This window comes from Anomaloglossus baeobatrachus, chromosome 1 (genome assembly GCF_048569485.1).
Source record: "Anomaloglossus baeobatrachus isolate aAnoBae1 chromosome 1, aAnoBae1.hap1, whole genome shotgun sequence".
NCBI classification, from domain to species: domain Eukaryota; kingdom Metazoa; phylum Chordata; class Amphibia; order Anura; family Aromobatidae; genus Anomaloglossus; species Anomaloglossus baeobatrachus.
This window is the reverse complement of record NC_134353.1, coordinates 939969011-939991960: the sequence shown is the minus strand read 5'-3', so window position 1 is coordinate 939991960 and position 22950 is coordinate 939969011. Positions and strand designations below refer to the sequence as shown.

Here is a 22950-nt window from a genome sequence, read left to right as displayed (position 1 = left end):
AGATCCACCCCATGTCCTGTAGAGTGACTAAGATCCACCCCATGTCCTGTAGAGTGACTAAGATGCACCCCATGTCCTGTAGAGTGACTAAGATCCACCCCATGTCCTGTAGAGTGACTAAGATCCACCCCATGTCCTGTAGCGTGACTAAGATCCACCCCATGTCCTGTAGCGTGACTAAGATCCACCCCATGTCCTGTAGAGTGACTAAGATCCACCCCATGTCCTGTAGAGTGACTAAGATCCACCCCACGTCCTGTAGAGTGACTAAGATCTGCCAAAGTCTTGTAGAAAGACTAAGATCCACCCAATTTTCATAGACAAAGACTCATTACTTCTTGTGGAGTGTCATACATATGCCCTCATTTCCTGTATGTAGGCTAAGACCTACCCAACTTGCTATAGGAAGACAAAGACCCGCCTCCACTTCTTCTTATAGTGAGACTATTACGTATATATTTTCCAGCCGCCGATGTCGAATGCAAGGAAAGACATTATCATGCAGGCATTTCGCAAGCTGGATAAGACTGGGGACGGACTTGTCACGATCGAGGATTTACGAGGCGTCTATAATGCAAAATACCATCCGAAGTATCAGAACGGGGAGTGGACTGAAGATCAGGTTTTTAGGACTTTTCTAGACAACTTTGACTCTCCGTATGACAAGGACGGTCAGGTAAGTCTCTGCGTGATCAGATATTTTGCCTTTATGGATGACATAAAACATTTGAAAAAATCTTAGAATCAGACGTTTTTACCTAAAGGATCAAAAATAAGCGTTGATGGGGAAGTTTGTTAGTGACAATTGGATAATTATCATATGTTGGTATGCCCCCCAGGACAGAAAGGTTTGGTATGTACTTGCCCCTTTTCATGGCTCTTGGGCCAGTTCCTCATGAATTTTCAGCTTGTAATTGCCTTATAAATGCTTTCTTGCTCCATACATTTAAGAAGTAGGATGTAAAGAGTATCATTTTTTTTTTAATTATTGATAATCCTTTTGTAAAGTTTTGAATATTTTTAATATATTCCATTACCTTTTTTATATTTAATATCACGTGGAAAGTGCTGATTTATCTGCCTGATTCATGCTGTCTTAGTAGATGAAATAGCAAAACAATAGAAAAAAAAAATCACAATATAAAAAAGTAAACTTATTTTTTATTAATTTTTGAAAAGTTCAGACTCTGTTACCATATTTTTTTCTTCCTTATGTCATTTACATCATGCTGAAAGTGCTGGATTATCCGCTTGGTTCATGCAGCTGATTTGAGCTGCAGGTCTAGAAAAGATCTGAACACCTGAGTGAGGGTCTCTGCTTCTCTCTAAGACAAGGAGGGGGTAATTAGTGTCTGAGTGTGGGGCAGGGAGCAGAGACACTCACACTGGAGTATGGCTAGATCTGCAGCTCAAATCAGCTGCTAAGACAGCATGAACTAAGCGGATAAACCAGCACTTTCAGCTTGATGTAAAGATAAGACGGAGCAAGATAAAGTAATGGAGTATATTACAAATACTGATAAATAATTAGGTAAACAAAGTTTGCTAACTCTTAAAGCTCCATACTGGTTTTTTTTTCCTGTTTGTTTGTTTTTTACAAAAATCTGATTAATAGTGCAGCAGGGATCACTAACTGTGTGAGGCAAAGTCATGCTAGGTACAGGGCAGTACCCAGCATACCGTGAAAGGAAAGAAAAGGGAGACCCTGTGTCTAGGGAAGGACACACCTGACCAAGCCTGGGTTCCCTCACTGCCCTAGATAGGTTCCGCACCTATGCACTGAGCAGGATACCTGACCCTAGGCTGACCCTGATCTGGGCTCTGGGTAGGGAGTGGATGGGATGAGCACTTAGTCATTCCCTGTAAGCTCTAAGGGGTACTTCTCACATAGTGAGATCGCTAGCGACATCGCTGCTGAGTCACGGTTTTTGTGACGTAGCAGTGACCTCATTAGTGATCTCGCTGTGTGTGACACTGAGCAGCGATCTGGCCCTGCTGTGAGGTCACTGCTCGTTACACACTGCTCTGGTTCATTTTTTGCTCATTGCTCTCCCGCTGTGAAGCACACATCGCTGTGTTTGACAGCGAGAGAGCAATGATCTGAATGTGCAGGTAGCAGGGAGCCGGCGTCTGGCAGCCTGCGGTAAGCTGTAACCAAGGTAAATATCGGGTAACCAAGCAAAGTGCTTTGCTTGGTTACCCGATATTTACCTTGGTTACTAGCGTCCGCCGCTCTCAGGCTGCCAGTGCTGGCTCCCTGCTCCCTGCACACGTAGCCGGAGTACACATTGGGTAAATAAGCAAAGCGGTTTGCTTATTAACCCGATGTGTACTCTGGCTACGAGTGCAGGGAGCCAGCGCTAAGCGGTGTGCGCTGGTAACCAAGGTAAATATCGGGTAACCAAATGCTTGGTTACCCGATATTTACCTTAGTTACCAAGCGCAGCATCGCTTCCATGCGTCGCTGGGGGCTGGTCACTAGTCGCTGGTGAGATCTGCCTGATTGACAGCTCACCAGCGACCATGTAGTGACGCACCAGCGATCCTGTCCAGGTCAGATCACTGGTGGGATCGCTGGAGCGTCGCTAAAGTGTGATGGTACCCTACAGAAGACACAGAGATAACAAACAAGTGAAGGAAACAACAACTTATCTCCAAATTCCTCCAGAAGAGGAACTGCAAACAACAACCAGGTTTAACCAGAAGAATACGAGCTGACTGCTTGCACTGAAGACTTGTTAAGTGTAGAGGACTAATCACCAGCACTGAGTATGGGGAAATATATCTAGACACTAAAGAAGTGCTGATGAAAAACAGCTGAAAGGTTGAGGATCTCTGTAGGGTCCTAAAGGGAAAGGGATGAAAACAAAGCAGAGGAGATACTTAGGATACCAAATACATCAAGCAGGAATGATAGAAGGTCAGGGAGCATTTGTGACCTTCTATAGCCTATAGCTGCACACCAAAGGACGGTCTGTCACCCATGACACACCCGTGACAGGCAAGTAGCGTACAGCCAAACTCCATGTCCCATTTCCTAGCCCCCAGCTCAGAGTCTTGAGCTAGAGACTTGAATTATCTAAGATAGACTGGTTGCTAGGCTGGGTTTTCATAGCAACCAGTCTGTCTTAACCATTTTTTGCCACAAGGCAAAAAAAAGGACAAAAAAAGCAGACCACAAGTGATAAAACTGTCCCAAACCCTCATCGCTGGGGAACAAAAATTCCTTAAAACATGATTGCTTTTTTTTCAGTACTAAAATGTCAGTCTCTCACTCGGATGGACCTGCTCCGCCTGTGCATTATGCGGCCATCCAGCGTCTTATCCTTGGCGGCTCACCAGGGATGCCAAGAGCCAAACTGAATGGAATATCTGAACACGCAAGACAGTTTTAGGGTACTTTCACACTTGCGTTATTTTCCTTCCGTTACAATCCGCCCTTTTGGGAAACAGCGGAATCCGTTAACGGATTCCGCTGTTTCCCATAGACTTGTATGGTTGACGGATTGTACCAAAAGGAGCTGCGTTGCTTCCGCTGGGCGACGCTCCGTTGCTTCCGCCCAGCGGGAGGAACGCAGCATGTAACGTTATTTTGAGCAGCGGAATCCTCTGGATTTCACTGCGCATGCTCTTTTTTTTTTTTTTTTTTTTTTTTTTTTTTTTTTTAAATCAAACTTTATTTTGGCTCGCGGTGGCCGAACGTTCAGCTGAGCGCCCGGCCGTCGGCAAGCGACAGCGCTCAGCTGAATGACCGGCCACCAGCATGCCCGGCCGCCGGCAAGTCACAGCGCTCAGCTGAGCGCCCGCCCGCCGGCATGCCCGGGCGCCGGCAAGTGACAGCGATCAGCTGATCACCCGGCGGCCGGCTGCAGGGAGCGATCAGCTGATCACCCGGCGGCCGGGAGCGATCAGCTGATCACCCGGCAGCCGGCTACTGGGAGCAATCAGCTGATCACCCAGCGGCCGGCTGCAGGGAGCGATCAGCTGATCGTTCACTATAGTCTGCCGCTGGTAAAACCGGGAAAAAAAAAAAAAAAAAATCAAAACGAATTGCGTTGTTTTGCAGCATCCGTTGCATCCGTTGTGTCACTATATGCAACACATCCGTTGCATCCGTTACACAACGCAATGCAACGGATACCGTTCAACGCAAGTGTGAAAGTAGCCTAAGCTAAAAAGAGGGATTATTGAGGCCTGGCTGTGCAGCTCCTGCTTGACACTGTGCAGACAGTAAAGGGATGGAGAAAGCAGCACCGCTCTGTACCAACCTGCACTATTAATCAGATTTTTCTGAAACCCAAAGTAGGACATAAACCTTCTGACCACGTAACCCGTCATAACATGAAATGTCACCATCTCTTATGTTCCTTTTCCTCCAGGCTCCCGACTCCTGAGAATCTGCAAAGACAACAAAAAACTTGTATAATTCTTATCTTCTACCCGTAACAGGTGACCCCGGAAGAATTCACTAACTACTACGCTGGTGTCAGCGCCTCGATCGATACGGACGTTTACTTCATCACCATGATGAAGAGCGCCTGGAAGCTCTAGGTGTACGTGGTGACACGGCACGAGCTCTCTCACTAACCACGTTTGCTGCACGCTCGCAAATTATACTAACCTTCAGCAAATCATTTCTTTCATTTATTGCATTCCTCTAGTTTTATTTTTTCTAAGCTTATTGACGATTATTTGACCTTTTCCATGATTATTTCCATATCTCAAAAAATAGAGATGGGGTGAAGGATTCCTCTATGCATCTGAGTGTGGATCTTATGCTACACTATAAACTATTGTATATAATTGTGTCATTTTATACTATAAATGAACCATTTTCCACAAAGGACTTCCAATGAAATTCTGCAATAACTCATTATCACCCTAGCCCACCTGGGATAATAGATATCCATTCTATCCCCATCATCAGCCTTGCACAACACCAAGACTTCTAATGAAATTCTGCAATAACTCATTATCACCCTAGCACACCTGGGATAATAGATATCCATTCTATCCCCATCATCAGCCTTGCACAACACCAAGACTTCCAATGAAATTCTGCAATAACTCATTATCACCCTAGCCCACCTGGGATAATAGATATCCATTCTATCCCCATCATCAGCCTTGCACAACACCAAGACTTCCAATGAAATTCTGCAATAACTCATTATCACCCTAGCCCACCTGGGATAATAGATATCCGTTCTAACCCCATCATCACCTTTACACAACACTAGAACTTCCAATGAAATTTAGCAATAACTCATTGTCACACTAGCCCACCCTGCTTAATAGAGATAGGTTCTAACCCTTTCATCACCTTTACACAACCCCAGGACTTCCAGTGGAATTCTGCAATAATTCATTGTCACCCTAGCCCACCATGGATAATAGATATCCTTTCTAACTTCATCGTCGCCTTTACACAACCCCAGGACTTCCAATGAAATCCTACAATAACATATCATCACCCTAGCCCACCCTGGATAATAGATATCTGCTCTAACTCCATCATTACCTTTACACAACCTGACATATCGGAGAGAAATCCAAAAACGCCTCCAGACCACCAGGAACATGAAAGAAATATGACCACATAACTTCTAAATCATCGATATAGTGCTTGCTTGTAGAAGGAGGGGAATTTTGCTGTGGGCACCAATGCCTTTGTTTGCCACAAAACCGCAAGAGCTTCAAATGGTCTACAAGTATCATAGGAGTAACAATCATATAAATCTCTCATCGATTAGTCCAAACATTCTTATAGTTAAGCGGGAGGTTCATTGCCTTTAAAAATAAATATTATAGATAATTGCAATTAGAAGCATTCACACCCGTCCCCCCACATTACAAATTCTGTTTTAGTTCATTAGTTATATCGAGTGCTGGAGATGTAACACATCAAATACCCAGACTGGCTAGGGACTTGCACAGTAAGGGACATACTAAAAACTGAAGGTTTCCATGTCCAAACTGCAAGATATCACTTATACTGACCCCAAAACACACAAAAAAAACAGCTCAAATATGCACAAAACAATAGAAATGAGTTCTGCGCTTCTGTTTTGTGGAGTAATGTAATAAAACTGAGACTTTTCATACTTATGGCTCAGTTGTTAGTCTGAAGGTGGAAGAATGAAGTATTTGCTGAAAAGAACACCCAGCCTACAGTGAAGCATGACGGAGGCTTAGTGATGCGTACAGTGAAGCATGATGGTGACTTAGTGATGCCTAGAGTGAAGCATGATGGTGGCTCTGTGGTGCCTCCAGTGAAGAATGGTGGGGGCTCAGTAATGACTACAGTGAAGCATGGCAGTGATTCGTTGATGCCCACAATGAAGCATTATGGATGCTTAGGGATGCCTACAGTGAAGCATGATGGTGGCTCAGTGATGCCTACAGGGAACAATGGCAGTGACTCAGAGATGCCTACAGTGAAGCATGACAGTGGCTCGGTGATGCCTATAATGAAGCATGATAGTGGCTCAGTGTTGTCTACAGTGAAGCATGACGATGGTTTGTTTATGCATACAGTGAAGCATGGTGTTGGCATGGTAATGTCTACAGTGAAGCCTGGCAGTGTCCTGGTGATGCCTACAGTGAAGCATGGCGGTGGCTATGTGATGCTTACAGTGAAACATGGCAATGGCTTGGTGGTGTGATCAGTGAAGCGTGGTGAGGGCTCTGTGGTGCCTATAGTGAAACATGGCAATGGCTTAGTTGTGCGTATAGTGAAGCATGGCAAAGGTTTGATGATGTTGGCCCAGTTTTTCGTTTTTGGTGGCTCAGTGATGCCTTTAGTAAGCAATAGGAGTGGCTCCTTGGTGATATTTACAGTAAAGCATGGCAGGGGCATGTGGATGCCTATAGTGAAGCATGGACATGTCTCTGTGTTGCTTTTGGGCTCCTGTGCTTACTTTGACACTGGAAGTGTGTAGAGTATGAAGGACAAGATGGATTAATTATGTAACACCATGTGTTCTGCGCGGAAGGTGAATATTTGATGTAATTGGACCTTCCAACATGACAATGACCCCAAACATACTTCAGAGTTCACCATGTCTTGGATTCAGAACAAGTCCTGGAAGATTCTGAAGTGGCCATCAAAGTTGCCTGAATCCCATAGAAAATCTTTGGTGGGATGTGAAGAAGGCAATTGATTGCAGCAGCAATCAAATTAATAACAGCCAGAGAGATAGCAGGTCATAACAGCCAGAGGGCCAGTAGATCATAACAGCCAGAGGGCCAGCAGGTCATAACAGCCAGAGGGCCAGCAGGTCATAACAGCCAGAGGGGCAGCAGATCATAACAGCCAGAGGGGCAGCAGATCATAACAGCCAGAGGGGCAGCAGATCATAACAGCAAGAGGGGCAGCAGGTCATAACAGCCAGAGGGCCAGCAGGTCATAACAGCCAGAGGGCCAGCAGGTCATAACAGCCAGAGAAGCAGCAGATTATAACAGTCAGATGGTCAGAAGGTCATAACAGCCAGAGGGGTAGCAGGTCATAACAGCCAGAGGGGCAGCAGGTCATAACAGCCAGAGGGGCAGCAGCTCATAACAGCCAGAGGGGCAGCAGGTCATAACAGCCAGAGGGGTAGCAGGTCATAACAGCCAGAGGGGCAGCAGGTCATAACAGCCAGAGGGGCAGCAGGTCATGATATCCAGAGGGGCAGCAGGTCATAACAGCCAGAGGGACAGCAGGTCATGATATCCAGAGGGGCAGCAGGTCATAACATCCAGAGGGGCAGCAGGTCATAACAGCCAGAGAGGCAGCAGGTCATAACAGCCAGAGTGGCAGCAGGTCATAACAGCCAGAGTGGCAGCAGGTCATAACAGCCAGAGTGGCAGCAGGTCATAACAGCCAGAGTGGCAGCAGGTCATAACAGCCAGAGGGGCAGCAGGTCATAACAGCCAGAGGAATAACAGGTCATGACATCCAGAGGGGCAGCAGGTCATAACAGCCAGAGAGGCAGCAGGTCATAACAGCCAGAGTGGCAGCAGGTCATAACAGCCAGAGTGGCAGCAGGTCATAACAGCCAGAGGGGCAGCAGGTCATAACAGCCAGAGGGGCAGCAGGTCATAACAGCCAGAGGAATAGCAGGTCATGACATCCAGAGGGGCAGCAGGTCATAACAGCCAGAGGGGCAGCAGGTCATAACAGCCAGAGGGCTCTATTAAGTACAAAAGACACTTGTCAAGAAGGGGTGAATAATCCTGAGGCTTCAGTAGTCAGTGAAAGTAGTATTAATTTGGAGAAACCTCTTCTTATATTTGTTGTGTTCAGCTATTTACACTTACAATGTTCTTGTTTTATTGCAAACAGAAAACTGTTGCGTTGTAATCTTCACTAATGAACTGTATTTGCAATGTGAGGTATGAATAATTGTGATTGAATGATTCATGTTGGGTATGAAACTGCTTTTTATTGCTCCAAATAACAATGACTTTCACGAATAGCCCTAATTAGAAAATGCCTCCCGTTTGGGTCCGCAGCTCCTGCGCAGACCTTTTGAGACCTACTGTAAGTAGAGTACAAATAGGGGCTTCATAAAGAATTCATACAGCCCTCGTGAATCCAAGATCAAAAAGACTAATATTTTATAACCGATGATCTATGATAACGATGTCCATGAATCCGCCAATATTATTATTTTATTTCCCGTTGCTTACGTAACGCCAACATATGCCACAGTGCGGTCACTATTCACATCAGGCCCCGAATAATATACACAATCTCTTTCCTAACCTTTAACGACTGTGCCATAATTATTTATGCTTCATATAATTAACCCTTTATTTCTCATTAACAGGTTTCCAGGCTGATCTGTGCAATACTCTTTCATTTTCTTTATCTGGTGTTGGGTCTTATAGAAATTGTTTTATTTTTCCCTCAATATATATTGTGGATCAGTTTCAGCATGTCAGAAGAAACATATCTACATATTTTATGTATATATTGCATGTGATGTATTCTCCATCTTTTATAATCCCGTCACTTTTACATCCAACATTTTGAATCATTTCTTAATTTATCTTGATGGCGGCGGTTACAGAGCAAATCCTCTACTGCAGGAAAACCCACAATGGTCACAGAAATAACTTCAATCTGACAAAAGTAATAGTAAATAAAAAAAATCTATGCAAATGAAAGTCAGACATTGATGCTTTTCTGCTTCCACAGAATTAAAAAAAAAATAAAATTCATGAAATGTTCCTTCCTTCCTCCCCTTCTCTTCCCTTCTCTTCCCATCCCTTCCCTTCCTTCCCTTTCCTTCCTTCCCTCCCTTCCCTTCCATTCCCTTCCTTCCCTTCTCTTCCTTCTCTTCCCTTCCCTTCCTTCCCTTCCCTCCCTTCCCTCCCTTTCCTTCCTTTCCTTCCTTTCCTTCCTTCCCTCCCTTCCCTTCCTTCCCTCCCTTCCCTTCCCTTCCTTCCTTCCTTCCTCCCCTTCCCTTCCCTTCCTTCCCTCCCTTCCCTTCCCTTCCTTCCCTCCCTTCCCTTCCTTCCCTCCCTTCCCTTCCTTCTCTTCCTTCCCTTCCTTCCCTTCTCTTCCCTTCCTTCCCTTCCTTCCCTTCTCTTCCCTTCCTTCCCTTCCGTTCCTTCCCTTCCTTCCCTCCCTTCCCTTCCTTCCCTCCCTTCCCTTCCTTCTCTTCCCTTCCTTCTCTTCCCTTCCTTCCCTTCCTTCTCTTCCCTTCCTTCTCTTCCCTTCCTTCCCTTCCCTCCCTTCCCATCCCTTCCTTCCCTCCCTTCCCTTCCTTCCCTTCCATCCCTTCCATTCCTTTCCTTCCTTCCCTTCCTTCCTTCCCCAGAACATAACAGAGCCTCCTCCATGATACTTTTGTATTTTTCTGTCACTATAGCCATATGAGGACTTGTTTTTTCTAGGACGTGAAGTACACCATTCGTTCTGCCCCTTATTGTACTGGAAGATGGGGGAAAAAAAATCCAAATGTCGTGAAATTGCCAAAAAGATTGTAAAAAAAAAAAAAAATAAAATTAAAGACGCATATAGCCCTCCGTGTGCCGTGATTTTGGCACACGTGTGATCTCTAAGTGCTATCTGTGATAGCACACGGAGATTAGGCACTTCTATGCTCACCTGTCCACACGTCTGTTATCTGTGGTGCTGATATCTGCTGAGCTGCTGTCTCCGGCGCTGCTGCTACTACTGGGTCATGGTGCAGTGAATATTTATGAGCATAATTAGCTGGCCAGAAGGAGGAGACAGCAGTGGCCGGAGACAGCATTGCTGGAGACAGGTGAGTATATAATTTTATTTCAAAGATATGTGTTTCGTGGTGTGATCCGTGTTATACGTACCAGAAAAATAAGTATCTTTGAAATAAATGATTTTTATACTCACCTGTCTCCAGCGATGCTATCGCCGGCCGCTGCTGTCTCCTGCTTCCAAGCCGGCTAATTATCCTCATGAATATTCACTGCACCATGACCTGGAAGTAACAGCAGCGGTGAGACAGCAGAGGCCGGAGACAGGAGAGCCGGAGACGTCAGCATCACGGACAGCAGCGTTGGGGACAGGTGAGTATAGAAGTGCCTGATCTCCATGTGCTATCACAGATAGCACACGGAGAACACACGTGTGTCAAAATCACGGCACACGGACGGACATATGCTTCTTCAACATACGTACCAGAATCACTGACGTGTGAAGGGGGCCTTACAGAGACAAACACGGCTAAGGATGTATATATACAGTATATATATATATATATATATATATATATATATATATATATTGGTCGTGAAGGGGTTAATTTCAGCCAGAGGACTGAATTTGTACAAAGAGTGGATTGTGTTGTATGAAGAGAAACCAAAAATGTCTGAAGATGATCATTTACTTAAAGACAGTTTTGTTTTCTTGTACTTTATACAAAGAATAATCTCTTGAACATAATTTCCAAACACAACTGATCTCCTAAAAATAAAGAAAAATAATCGCCTTTATCTATAAAACCTCAAAAATCAAAAACAATACAAAGGACTAGAGCAGCAGTCACCCATAGCAACCAATCAGATCGCTTCTTTCACTCTTAAAAGGGCCTCTGAAAAATGTAAACTGCAATCTGATTGGTTGCTAAGTGCATCTGCTCACCTTTTCCTTAGCAACAGTTTTAATGACTCTAATTTTTATTTTTTATTTTATTTCAGGTGACGAAAGACGAATTCTTAAACTATTACTCGGGGGTGAGCGCGTCCATCGACAGCGACGTTTACTTTGTACTGATGATGAAGAACGCCTGGAAGTTGTGATTGACAGAAATATATATATATTTTTTACTACTGTGTTTTTCAGTTATTTCGGGTTGTCAGAGACATTATTGTACATATTTTTTCAGCACCTTTAAGAATTTGGGGGTAAAGATACAATGACGTTACTTCCCACGTCTCTAATTGGGTGAAATCTTGAGTTACAATGATTTAGTAGCCTTTTTTCTTAACTCTCGGCCCATTTCCAGATATTTGAGGCCTTCTTTTTAGTGCATTTTAAGGCTTTATCCCAAACTAGAAAAACATGGCTACCTTCGTCCAATAACAGCGCCACCCCTGTCCACAGGTGGAGTCCGGTATTGCAGCTCAGCTCTAGTCACTTCAATCCCAGACACAACCTATAAATATATATTCAGAATTATAAAACGGCTTATTTTTGCTATTACATGGACCCCCTGGGGTAATTGCTCTAATAGTAAGGTAAAAAGCAGTGAACGCTCTGTAGTTAGGGGGCAGGAAGGCCGCCACTTGTACTGATCCCCAATACACCAGTTCTGTTCTCTCTTAATATTCAAGTGCCCCCAATCATCTAAGAAGTAAACAATAAAGGGGTTGTCGAGGATTCGGAAAACATGGCTGCCTTTTCCTAACCCCCCCCGAAACAGCGCCACCCCTGTATACAGTGAATGTCTAGTATTGCGGCTCAGTTCTATTGAAATGAATAGGACACGGCTGCAATACCATGTATAGCCTGTTGATAGGGGGGGGTTATTTTGGATGAATGCAGCCATGTTTTTCCGAGGACAGAGCGGCTCCCACTTGTTTCTTGGCCGCAGGCTTCTTGGCTTTAGTTGCTTTCTTAGCTGGACTCTTGGCTTTGGATTGTGCCATCTTTTTTGCCGGACTCTTGGCTTTGCATTGTGCCGCCTTTTTAGCTTGACCTCTGGCTTTGGATTGTGCCGCCTTTTTAGCTGGACTCTTGGCTTTGGATTTTGCCATCTTTTTAGCCGGACTCTTGGCTTTGCATTGTGCCGCCTTTTTAGCCGGACTCTTGCCTTTGCATTGTGCCGCCTTTTTAGCCGGACTCTTGGCTTTGGATTTTGCCATCTTTTTAGGTTGACTTTTGGCTTTGCATTGTGCCGCCTTTTTAGGTTGACTTTTGGCGTTGGATTGTGCCGCCTTTTTAGCCGGACTCTTGGCTTTGGATTGTGCCGCCTTTTTAGCCGGACTCTTGGCTTTGCATTGTGCCGCCTTTTTAGCCGGACTCTTGGCTTTGCATTGTGCCGCCTTTTTAGCCAGACTCTTGGCTTTGCATTGTGCCGCCTTTTTAGCCGGACTCTTCATCACCTTCTTGAGCTTCAGAGTGGCTTTCAGCTTCTTGGGGCTCTTTGTGGCTTTTTTGGCTGCGGCTGCTGCGGGCTTCTTTGCCTTTTTTGGGCTCTTCTTGGCCGCAGTCCTTCTTGCGGTTCTTCAGAGATTTGGACGCTTTCTTGGGTACTGCCTTCTTGGTTTTGGATGCTGGCGTCTTCTTCTTCTTACTATATATATTGTGGGGGGTTTTTTCATTTTTTTTTAATTAGGCCTTTGTTAATGAAAAATAATGTATTCTATCTAATAATCGCTCTAAAATCCATTTTAGTTTTGTATTTCCCATTATCCAATGTTATTTTTTATGTACCACACATAAAGTTTATGGGAATCGAGCCAGGGCTAGTAGTCAAGTGATGATTAAGGGGTGGGGAATAGTTAGGGGGTGTCCCCCAAAGTTTTTTTCCATGTTAGGGATGTACCTGTTTACATGTTTATTTTTTAATTTTTTTGAAAAAATTACGCTGGGCTTGTTTTTATTTAAAAAAAAAAAAAAAATGGGTGTACCATCCCTTTAATACAGCATTGCAGTAAAGGTTTGGTGGATGGAAGCAATAACATAGCAGTAGGGTGCATGAGGAAAGTAAGTGGTGCACATCTGCCAAAAATTGGTGTACAAGACCCGGCCATTCCATTGCTCTGCTGATTAGTGGTAGTAGCAGGATCAGACCTAACAACAGGCGGCTAGTGCACAATTCCAGAAAAATGATCTAAAATGCTGGGTATTGGGCGAAGGATAAAAGCGGACTGTAACCTACCTCATCTTCACTGGAAATCTATGTCACAAATGTAAAAATAATTCTCCATCACCCCGGACTGAATAGTATCAATAGGTTACTATAGGAATTCTGAGATTATTTATATATATGTGTGTATATATATATATATATATATATATATATATATATATACACACACGTGTGTGTATATATATATATATATATATATATATATATATAGTCTTGGCTGAAAGTGTTGGCACCCTTGAAATTGTCCTAGAAAATGAACTGTTTCTTCTAGAAAATTATTGTAATTACACGCTTTGTTATACACGTCTATATTTCCTTTGTGTGAATTTGAACAACACAAGAAAAAAACCAGATAAAAAAGCAAATTGGACAAAATTTCACACAACACTCCAAGAATGGTCTGGACAAAATTGTTGCCCCCCTCAGCTTAATATTTGGCTGCGCACCCTTTACCCTTTGGAATAAATAACTTCCATCAGTCGCCTCCTATACCCGTCCACAAGCTTCTTCCTCCTCTCACCTGGAATCTCGGACTCTTCTTTATAAACTGCTCCAGGTCTCTCATATTTGAAGGCATCTTCTCTTCTCTTCTCCCAGTAGGGAGTTCTCTCCACAGGTGTCAATGAGGTTTAGATCCAGACTCATTTCTGCCACTTCAGAACTCTCCAGCGCTTAGTTTCCTCCATTTCTGGAACTTTTTGAAGTTTTTGGGGTCATTGTCCTACTGGAAGACCCATGACCTAGAACTACACCAAGCTTTCTGACACTGGGCTCTACATTGCCAGTCAAAATCCTTTGGTAAGCTTCAGATTTCATGATGTCTTGCACAGTCAAGGCTTCTGGTGCGAGAGGCAGCAAAACAGCCCAAACATCTCTGACCTCCACCATGTGTGACTGTAGGTCCTGTGCTCTTTTCTTTGTAGCCTCATTCTGTTTTCAGTAAACAGTAGAATGATGTGCTTTACCAAAAATTTCCATCTTGACCTCATCTGTCCACAAGATGCTTTCCCAGAAGGATTTTGGTTACTCACACACATTTTGGCTTTTTTCTGTCTCTGTAGCAGCAGTGGGGTCTCCAGTGTTTCATTCAGATGTTGACTGATAGTTTCCACTGACACGGATACCCCTGAACCTACAGGACAGCTTGAATTTTTTTGGAATTTTATTGGGGCATATCCACCGTATGGACTATCCTGCGTTACAACCTTTCATCAATTTTTCTCTACTATCTACGTCCAAGGAGATTAGCTATAGTGTTATGGGGTGTAAAGTTTGGGTTATGTTGCACAGTATGAACAAAGGAACATCAAGATCTCTGGAGATGGACTTGTAACCTTGACATTTTTTCTATTTTTCAACAAGTTTGATTCTCAAGTTCTTAGACAGTTCTCTTCTCCTCTCTCTGTCGTCCATGCTTAGTGTGACACACACAGACACACAATGCGAAGATTGATCAACTTCTCCCCTTTTTTATCTGTTTTCAGGTGTGATTTTCATATTGCCCACACCTGTTACTTGCCACAGGTGAGCTTGAACAAGCATCACATGCTTAAAACAATGTTGTTTATCCACAGTTTTGGAAAGGTGCCAACAATTCTGCAGGCCCATTTTGGGGGTTTTGAGTGAAATTCTGTCCAATTTAGCTTTTTTTCCTGTTTCCTTTGTGTGTATTGGAACAACACAAAAAAAATAAACCTGGGTATAACAAAACTTGTAATTGCAATAATTTTCTGGGCGAAATACTTCATTTTCTGGAACAATTTCAAGGGTGCCAACACTTTCAACCATGACTGTATATGTATTTTTTAACATTACAGTCCCTTTCTTTGAACATTTCCAGCTTAACCCTCTAGTTGCCTTGTTGGGTTTACCATAAGGAGCCCATCTAATATCTATGCAGTTGTGTATGGGTTTTTTGCACATTGTGTAGAATTATTTGCTGTGTAATTTATTTGTCCTTAGATTATAATATAATAGTTGTGAATGTTTTATTAGATGTGTTTTGTATGTATTATATCCAATGTCTGCCAACATTACTGAGAATGATTGTAGATGATGTCAATCCCTGTGTAATATAATAATATACATAAAATTAAGCAGCTGAGTTCACAGACGTTCGTCCTTTTTTGGAAACTGGAAAGATCCGTGTTCTGATACGACATAACTCGCACCATATCGTAACCGTGCTCCATGTGGTCTCTAAATTTCTTTCTAGACGAGAATATTTAAGTCGCAGCCTTGCCAACTTGATTGCAGTAACGACTCATCCCATGATGCGATCACATCTATCAGAAAGTACAGTATAGCTCTAAAGATTACTCCAAATTATGATCAGGATACTGGAGAGTTAGATGCAGGTTATAGGCCCAGGAGAGTGTAATGTTCGCCACCGGAGATGGTGAAGCGGTGAGCAGAAGTGGACCACAGGGTGACGCTTTGCTTACCCAATAGTGGGAGGGGCTTAACTAAGCGCCCACCATAAGGCGGACGCTAGGTGTTACTCCCAGGGCATAGACTGGGACTGTAGCAGCTGACCCCCAAGGCAAGGGCGGACACAGGAGCAGACAGGCTGAGGCTGGTGGAACGGACGGGTTGGACAGGCAGTCTCTGGTGTAGCAAGGACTACTGGGGTAGCTGAAGCTGGAGGCATGGCCGGGTTGGACAGGCATAGTGTCTGGTATAGCAAGGACTACTGGGCTGGCTGTGGAGGCATGGCTGGGTTGGACAGGCATAATCTCTGGTATAGCAAGGACTACTGGGGTAGCTGAGGCTGGAGGTATGGCCGGGTTGGACAGGCATAGTGTCTGGTATAGCAAGGACTACTGGGCTGGCTGTGGAGGCATGGGTGGGTTGGACAGGCATAATCTCTGGTATAGCAAGGACTACTGGGGTAGCTGAGGCTGGAGGCATGGCCGGGTTGGACAGGCGTAGTCTCTGGTATAGCAAGGACTACTGGGGTAGCTGAAGCTGGAGGCATGGCCGGGTTGGATAGGTGTAGTCTCTGGTATTGGAAGGAGTACCGGGGTAGCTCAGACTGAAGGCATGGCCGGGTTGGGTAGGTGTAGTCTCTGGTATAGGAAGGAGTACCGGGGTAGCTGAGGCTTGAGGCATGGCCAGGATGGACAGGCACAATCTCTGGTATAGCAAGGACTGCCAGCCTAGCTGACACTGGAGGCACAGCCGGGACGGACAGATAGGGAAGTAGTACACTGTAACAAAAGCGCAGTAGACAAGAGGACCTGACAACTAGCTGGCTAGGGCACAGAAACACTAGCTAACTAAACACGTTGATCAGGCACCTCCCCTAGTGGGAGAGACCTTATATTCTTAGTGCCTCTCAGTGCCTCTCAATAGGCTGAGAGGCACTTCCTGGTAGTGATACGCTGGCCCTTTAAGAAACGGGCAGCGGTGTGCGCGTACGCACCCCAGGAACACTCCCTGAGGAGAAAGCAAAGACAGGGGGGAATGAAGAGATGCCGGAACACATGGTGAGGGAACGCCGTTTCGGTAAATCAGCGGGTTTCCCTGCAGGGAGGCGAGCGGAAAGCGCAGGGACGCCAGCGCTACAGGAGGCTGCGCCCTGCACAGCAGCACGCATGTCACAGGCAAAAGTATTCCATCGGTATATTTATTGTAACAACGGTAAAATCATAATCATACAGGTGGATACATCAATATACATTCATAATATGCTGCAAGACATAACAATACAGTCCGGCACAGCAGAAATACATTCAGCAAGTTGAGGTATACAGCATATCCCTATATATTGCCCAGAGCAGCAAATCCCAGATCAGGAATTTATAACTGATGGCTCCCAATTACAACTCTCAACATGTCACTGTCAGGGAGTTGTAGTTTTGCAATGGCTTCCGTACAGTGACTATTCACCAATACAATTACGACCTTTTTAGGTTTTATTTGTGTCTTTATTCTTGTCAGAGTTCCATTTTTTTTGCTGATACAGTGCACCAAATCCCCTGCATAGATATAGAATTATACAGTTCTACCTGCAGCCACCACTAGGGGGAGTGTATGCATTGAACCCTTTAGCTCCCTCTAGTGCTGACTGCAGGAATTCAGAATTTTATTAATTACTTCTACAACTATGCATGGATCCCTGTATGAAAAAAATATGGGCTCTGACACCTACAAAGAAGAATATTGTACATAGTGATGAAAGGTTGATAGTCACTTTAAAGGGTGTCATGTTTTTTTTTGTCTTCCCAGCAGCTTTAGTTTGAACATTAGTCAGTGCACAGCAGCCTATATAAGCTAGTATATTTCTATATACAAAAAGTTAAAATATTTCCTATTGCCTGTTTCGATACCCTTACAGAGTGCTCTTAATATTTTGGCTGCCCACAATCACCACTTGGGGGAGCTGTTTGTATATGATGTATACACTGAATTCAATAATAACATGAATCTTTGAGCTCCCTCTAGTGGTGGCTGGAGATATGACTACGTAATAGTTATGCAGCAGGAAAAAAGGAGATCTATTAATGTGTACAAAGTCTGACCTTTTATCTGTATTCTGACACATTAAGGAAATAGAAATCTAGTACAAAGGAAGAAAGTGAATCAATTGCCGATATCAAGCAGGTAATTCTAGCTTAAGGGGGTTGTCCACTTTTTATTTTACTAAAAAATAGACCCATGATAGTCTAAAAGAAATAAAAAACTAAAAATAATCCATTTGCTTTATCTTACAGGGAGGCTATCATATGTCTGCTGCAGCCAATCAGTAGCCACTGGTTGGCTGCAGCATTCATCTTCACTAGTAGCAGTATCAAGGCATGGTGCGGCCTGACTGTGTTTGTTTTTTTTATTTTAAGACCACCATGGGCCCATGTTTAAAAAAAAAAAAAGTAATGACAAACCCTTTAAGAAAATGGCATAATTTAATAATGGTACCATTAGGTGGTAATGTAGAATCAAGGGATACAGAGGAACATGAAAAGTCTGTTGAACAGCACTCCCTGTGGTCAGGTGTGGTATTGCAAGTGCAGCTTTAGTTTGCAGAGGTTGAAATAAGGATTAAAACATGTCACCAATTGTCTAAGCAAATATTTTTGTCACCAGATGTCAGTAATAACTAATCCAATCTACAAAGACAAAGAAATCAAACCACAGATGGCCATAAATTTAGTGATGTGTAATAATGAAAAATGACACAGGGAAAAAGTATTGAACATATGAAGAAATAGAGGTGCAAAAAGCCATGGAAAGTCATGGCACCAGCAGAAATCTATCAGAAATTAGAAAGCAATCCTGCCACTTAGTGGAAAATAATATCAGCTCATTACCAAGGTGTCACACAAGAAACATCTCATGATGGGTAAAACCAGTGAGCTGTCTCAAAACCTTTGCAACCTTATAGTTGCTAAACATACTGATGGCATTGGTAACGGAAGAATTTCTAAACTACTGAAGGTTCCAGTGAGCAAGGTTGGGGCCATAATGTGGAAGTGGAAAGAACATAGTTTCACCATAAACCGGCCATGACCAGCTGCTCCCCGCAAGATTTCAGACAGAAGAGTGAAAAAAATTATCAGAAGAGTTGTCCTGGAGCCAAGAACACCTGAGGAGATCTACAGAAAGACCTGGAATCCGCAGGTACAATTGTTTCAAAGAAAACAAAAAAGTAATGCACGCCCCCTCCATGACCTGTATGCACGCTCCTGTATGCACGCTCCTGTATGCACGCTCCTGTATGCACGCTCCTGTATGCACCCTCCTGTATGCACCCTCCTGTATGCAGGCTCCTGTATGCACGCTCCTGTATGCACGCTCCTGTATGCACCCTCCTGTATGCACCCTCCTGTATGCACCCTCCTGTATGCACCCTCCTGTATGCACGCTCCTGTATGCACCCTCCTGTATGCACCCTCCTGTATGCAGGCTCCTGTATGCACGCTCCTGTATGCAGGCTCCTGTATGCACCCTCCTGTATGCAGGCTCCTGTATGCACGCTCCTGTATGCACGCTCCTGTATGCACGCTCCTGTATGCACGCTCCTGTATGCACCCTCCTGTATGCACCCTCCTGTATGCACGCTCCTGTATGCACCCTCCTGTATGCACCCTCCTGTATGCACCCTCCTGTATGCACCCTCCTGTATGCACCCTCCTGTATGCACGCTCCTGTATGCACGCTCCTGTATGCACCCTCCTGTATGCACCCTCCTGTATGCACCCTCCTGTATGCACGCTCCTGTATGCACCCTCCTGTATGCACCCTCCTGTATGCACGCTCCTGTATGCACCCTCCTGTATGCACCCTCCTGTATGCACGCTCCTGTATGCACCCTCCTGTATGCACGCTCACTGCACAAGTCTCCAAAAAGCAAGTTCAAGATCGTTTAAAGTTTGCTCAACATCTAGACAAGCCTGTGAAATACTGGAGAATAGAGTCTGGTCAGATAAGACCAAAATTGAACTCTTTGGAGGCCATAATACACACCATGTTTGGAGGCCAAAAGGCAAATCACCCCAAATACCACACCTGACCACTGGGAGTGCTGTTCAACAGACTAATTTAATTGAATATACATTATATATATATATATATATATATATATATATATATATATATATGTGTGTGTATTCAATTGATGGACAAAATATGAGACTCTTATAGCAATAGTAGGAAGTGATTTCACAATCTCATTAATCAGAAGGGGGTGCACATACTTTTGGTCATGCAGTGTACGTCTTTCATGCATTCGCAATTTAAGTACAGGTCAGTTGCTCTTTTTCTGATGATTAGCAGCTAAAATGAAACATTCAGTGATGTGAGTAGTGGCGTGGAGGTCAGATCATGCAGATTCCAGCACGGTGCACACTTTTTGGATAGTAGAATTATCCATTTCCAAGAGCTCCCCCTAGTGGCCATATGGAGAAGTACTAGCCCAAGTCTGAATATTACAACTCAGATTACAATGTGATCCCTTGGGGACTTTTGGGGACTTGCTTTACTGCACTGCTGGGCGTCTTGAAGGCGGACATAGCAATGTAAATGTCTTCCCAGCATAACCCCTTTGATCCCTGCCCGGGATGTCTTACAGACACAGGTTTTATCCCGTCGCTGCCGTTTGATATGTTGCATTTCTCAGAGACGCCATCGCCAGGTAGCAGCGCTGAAGTGACGGAGTTTAGCGAATTCTCCAATTTTTTTTCACCAATATCTGCCATATTATCGCTTGGTCCTGTATGATTAGCATTAGTGAGCGGCCCTCTGCTGCCCTCTGCAGGAGACAGGTTGGTATTACAAGTATTGGCGCTTGTGATGTCCGTGCTGCGCTCCGCGATGCCGACCTCGTCGCTGTCTTCCGTGATCTCTGGCGCTTTGATGTAATCTATTTTATTTATTGGAATGATCTCAGAGTGATACGGACTGAAGCTTAAGTGGATGTTCTGTAAAAGAAATAATATCATGTTTTCCCATTGCCTGCAAATCTCTCACCGTTTTATGTATACAGCTCCCATGCAGACCTATGTTTGAGCCCCGTTATCAACCATTTCATGCCCAATAAAATCAATTTGAAATCTCAATTCCCCAGGGGAAGCAGGACTCACAGGCTTTCTCTATGAGGAGGAGGAGGAAGCAGGACTTACGGGCTTTCTCTATGAGGGGGAGGGGGAAGCAGGACTCACAGGCTTTCTCTATGAGGGGGAGGGGGAAGCAGGACTCACAGGCTTTCTTTATGAGGAGGAAGAGGAAGCAGGACTCACAGGCTTTCTCTATGAGAGGGAGGAGGAAGCAGGACTCACAGGCTTTCTCTATGAGGGGGAGGGGGAAGCAGGACTCACAGGCTTTCTCTATGAGAGGGAGGAGGAAGCAGGACTCACAGGCTTTCTCTATGAGGGGTAGGAGGAAGCAGGACTCACAGGCTTTCTCTATGAGGGGGAGGGGGAAGCAGGACTCACAGGCTTTCTCTATGAGAGGGAGGAGGAAGCAGGACTCACAGGCTTTCTCTATGAGTTGGAGGGGGGAGCAGGACTCACAGGCTTTCTCTATGAGAGGGAGGGGGAAGCATGACTCACAGGCTTTCTCTATGAGAGGGAGGAGGAAGCAGGACTCACAGGCTTTCTCTATGAGGGGTAGGAGGAAGCAGGACTCACAGGCTTTCTCTATGAGGGGGAGGGGGAAGCAGGACTCACAGGCTTTCTCTATGAGAGGGAGGAGGAAGCAGGACTCACAGGCTTTCTCTATGAGTTGGAGGGGGGAGCAGGACTCACAGGCTTTCTCTATGAGAGGGAGGGGGAAGCATGACTCACAGGCTTTCTCTATGAGAGGGAGGGGGAAGCAGGACTCACAGGCTTTCTCTATGAGGGGTAGGAGGAAGCAGGACTCACAGGCTTTCTCTATGAGGGGGAGGGGGAAGCAGGACTCACAGGCTTTCTCTATGAGGGGTAGGAGGAAGCAGGACTCACAGACTTTCTCTATGAGGGGGAGGGGGAAGCAGGACTCACAGGCTTTCTCTATGAGAGGGAGGAGGAAGCAGGACTCACAGGCTTTCTCTATGAGGGGGAGGGGGAAGCAGGACTCACAGGCTTTCTCTATGAGAGGGAGGGGGAAGCAGGACTCACAGGCTTTCTCTATGAGGGGGAGGGGGAAGCAGGACTCACAGGCTTTCTCTATGAGGGGTAGGAGGAAGCAGGACTCACAGACTTTCTCTATGAGGGGGAGGGGGAAGCAGGACTCACAGGCTTTCTCTATGAGGGGAAGAGGAAGCAGGACGCACAAGCTTTCTCTATGAGTGGGAGGGGGAAGCTGGACTCACAGGCTTTCTCTATGAGGGGAAGAGGAAGCAGGACTCACAGGCTTTCTCTATGAGTGGGAGGAGGAAGCAGGACTCAAAGGCTTTCTCTATGAGTGGGAGGAGGAAGCAGGACTCACAGGCTTTCTCTATGAGGGGAAGAGGAAGCAGGACTCACAGGCTTTCTCTATGAGTGGGAGGAGGAAGCAGGACTCACAGGCTTTCTCTATGAGGCGGAGGAGGAAGCAGGACTCACAGGCTTTCTCTATGAGGGGAAGAGGAAGCAGGACTCAGGCTTTCTCTATGAGTGGGAGGAGGAAGCAGGACTCACAGGCTTTCTCTATGAGGGGAAGAGGAAGCAGGACTCACAGGCTTTCTCTATGAGGGGAGGAGGAAGCAGGACTCACAGGCTTTCTCTATGAGGGGGAGGAGGAAGCAGGACTCACAGGCTTTCTCTATGAGGGGGAGGAGGAAGCAGGACTCACAGGCTTTCTCTATGAGGGGAAGAGGGAGCAGGACTCACAGGTTTTCTCTATGAGAGGGAGGAGGAAGCAGGACTCACAGGTTTTCTCTATGAGGGGGAGGGGGAAGCAGGACTCACAGGCTTTCTCTATGAGAGGGAGGGTGAAGCAGGACTCACAGGCTTTCTCTATGAGGGGTAGGAGGAAGCAGGACTCACAGGCTTTCTCTATGAGGTGGAGGGGGAAGCAGGACTCACAGGCTTTCTCTATGAGGGGAAGAGGAAGCAGGACTCACAAGCTTTCTCTATGAGTGGGAGGAGGAAGCAGGACTCACAGGCTTTCTCTATGAGGGGAAGAGGAAGCAGGACTCACAGGCTT

The 22950-nt window shown here is 45.1% G+C and overlaps 2 protein-coding genes across 3 annotated transcripts in view; one reads left to right on the top strand and one right to left on the bottom strand.

The window, feature by feature from the left end:
• Positions 1-13540, top strand: part of CAPSL (calcyphosine like) — a 31423-nt gene extending 17883 nt beyond the window's left edge. The window contains exons 4-6 of one of the 2 annotated variants that reach the window (XM_075343636.1): positions 467-676; positions 4450-4553; positions 11171-11249. In XM_075343636.1, coding sequence (XP_075199751.1) covers positions 467-676; positions 4450-4551 — 312 coding nt within the window. In that variant the 3' untranslated portion in view covers positions 4552-4553; positions 11171-11249. Of the gene's footprint in view, positions 1-466; positions 677-4449; positions 4554-11170 lie in introns of both variants that reach the window. The other variant, XM_075343644.1, reaches the window with a different exon arrangement.
• Positions 13541-19550: 6010 nt separating this feature from the next.
• IL7R (interleukin 7 receptor) overlaps positions 19551-22950 on the bottom strand; it is a 60121-nt gene continuing 56721 nt past the window's right edge. The window contains exon 9 of the mRNA XM_075343625.1: positions 19551-20765. Coding sequence (XP_075199740.1) covers positions 20286-20765 — 480 coding nt within the window. The 3' untranslated portion in view covers positions 19551-20285. The remainder of the gene's footprint in view (positions 20766-22950) is intronic.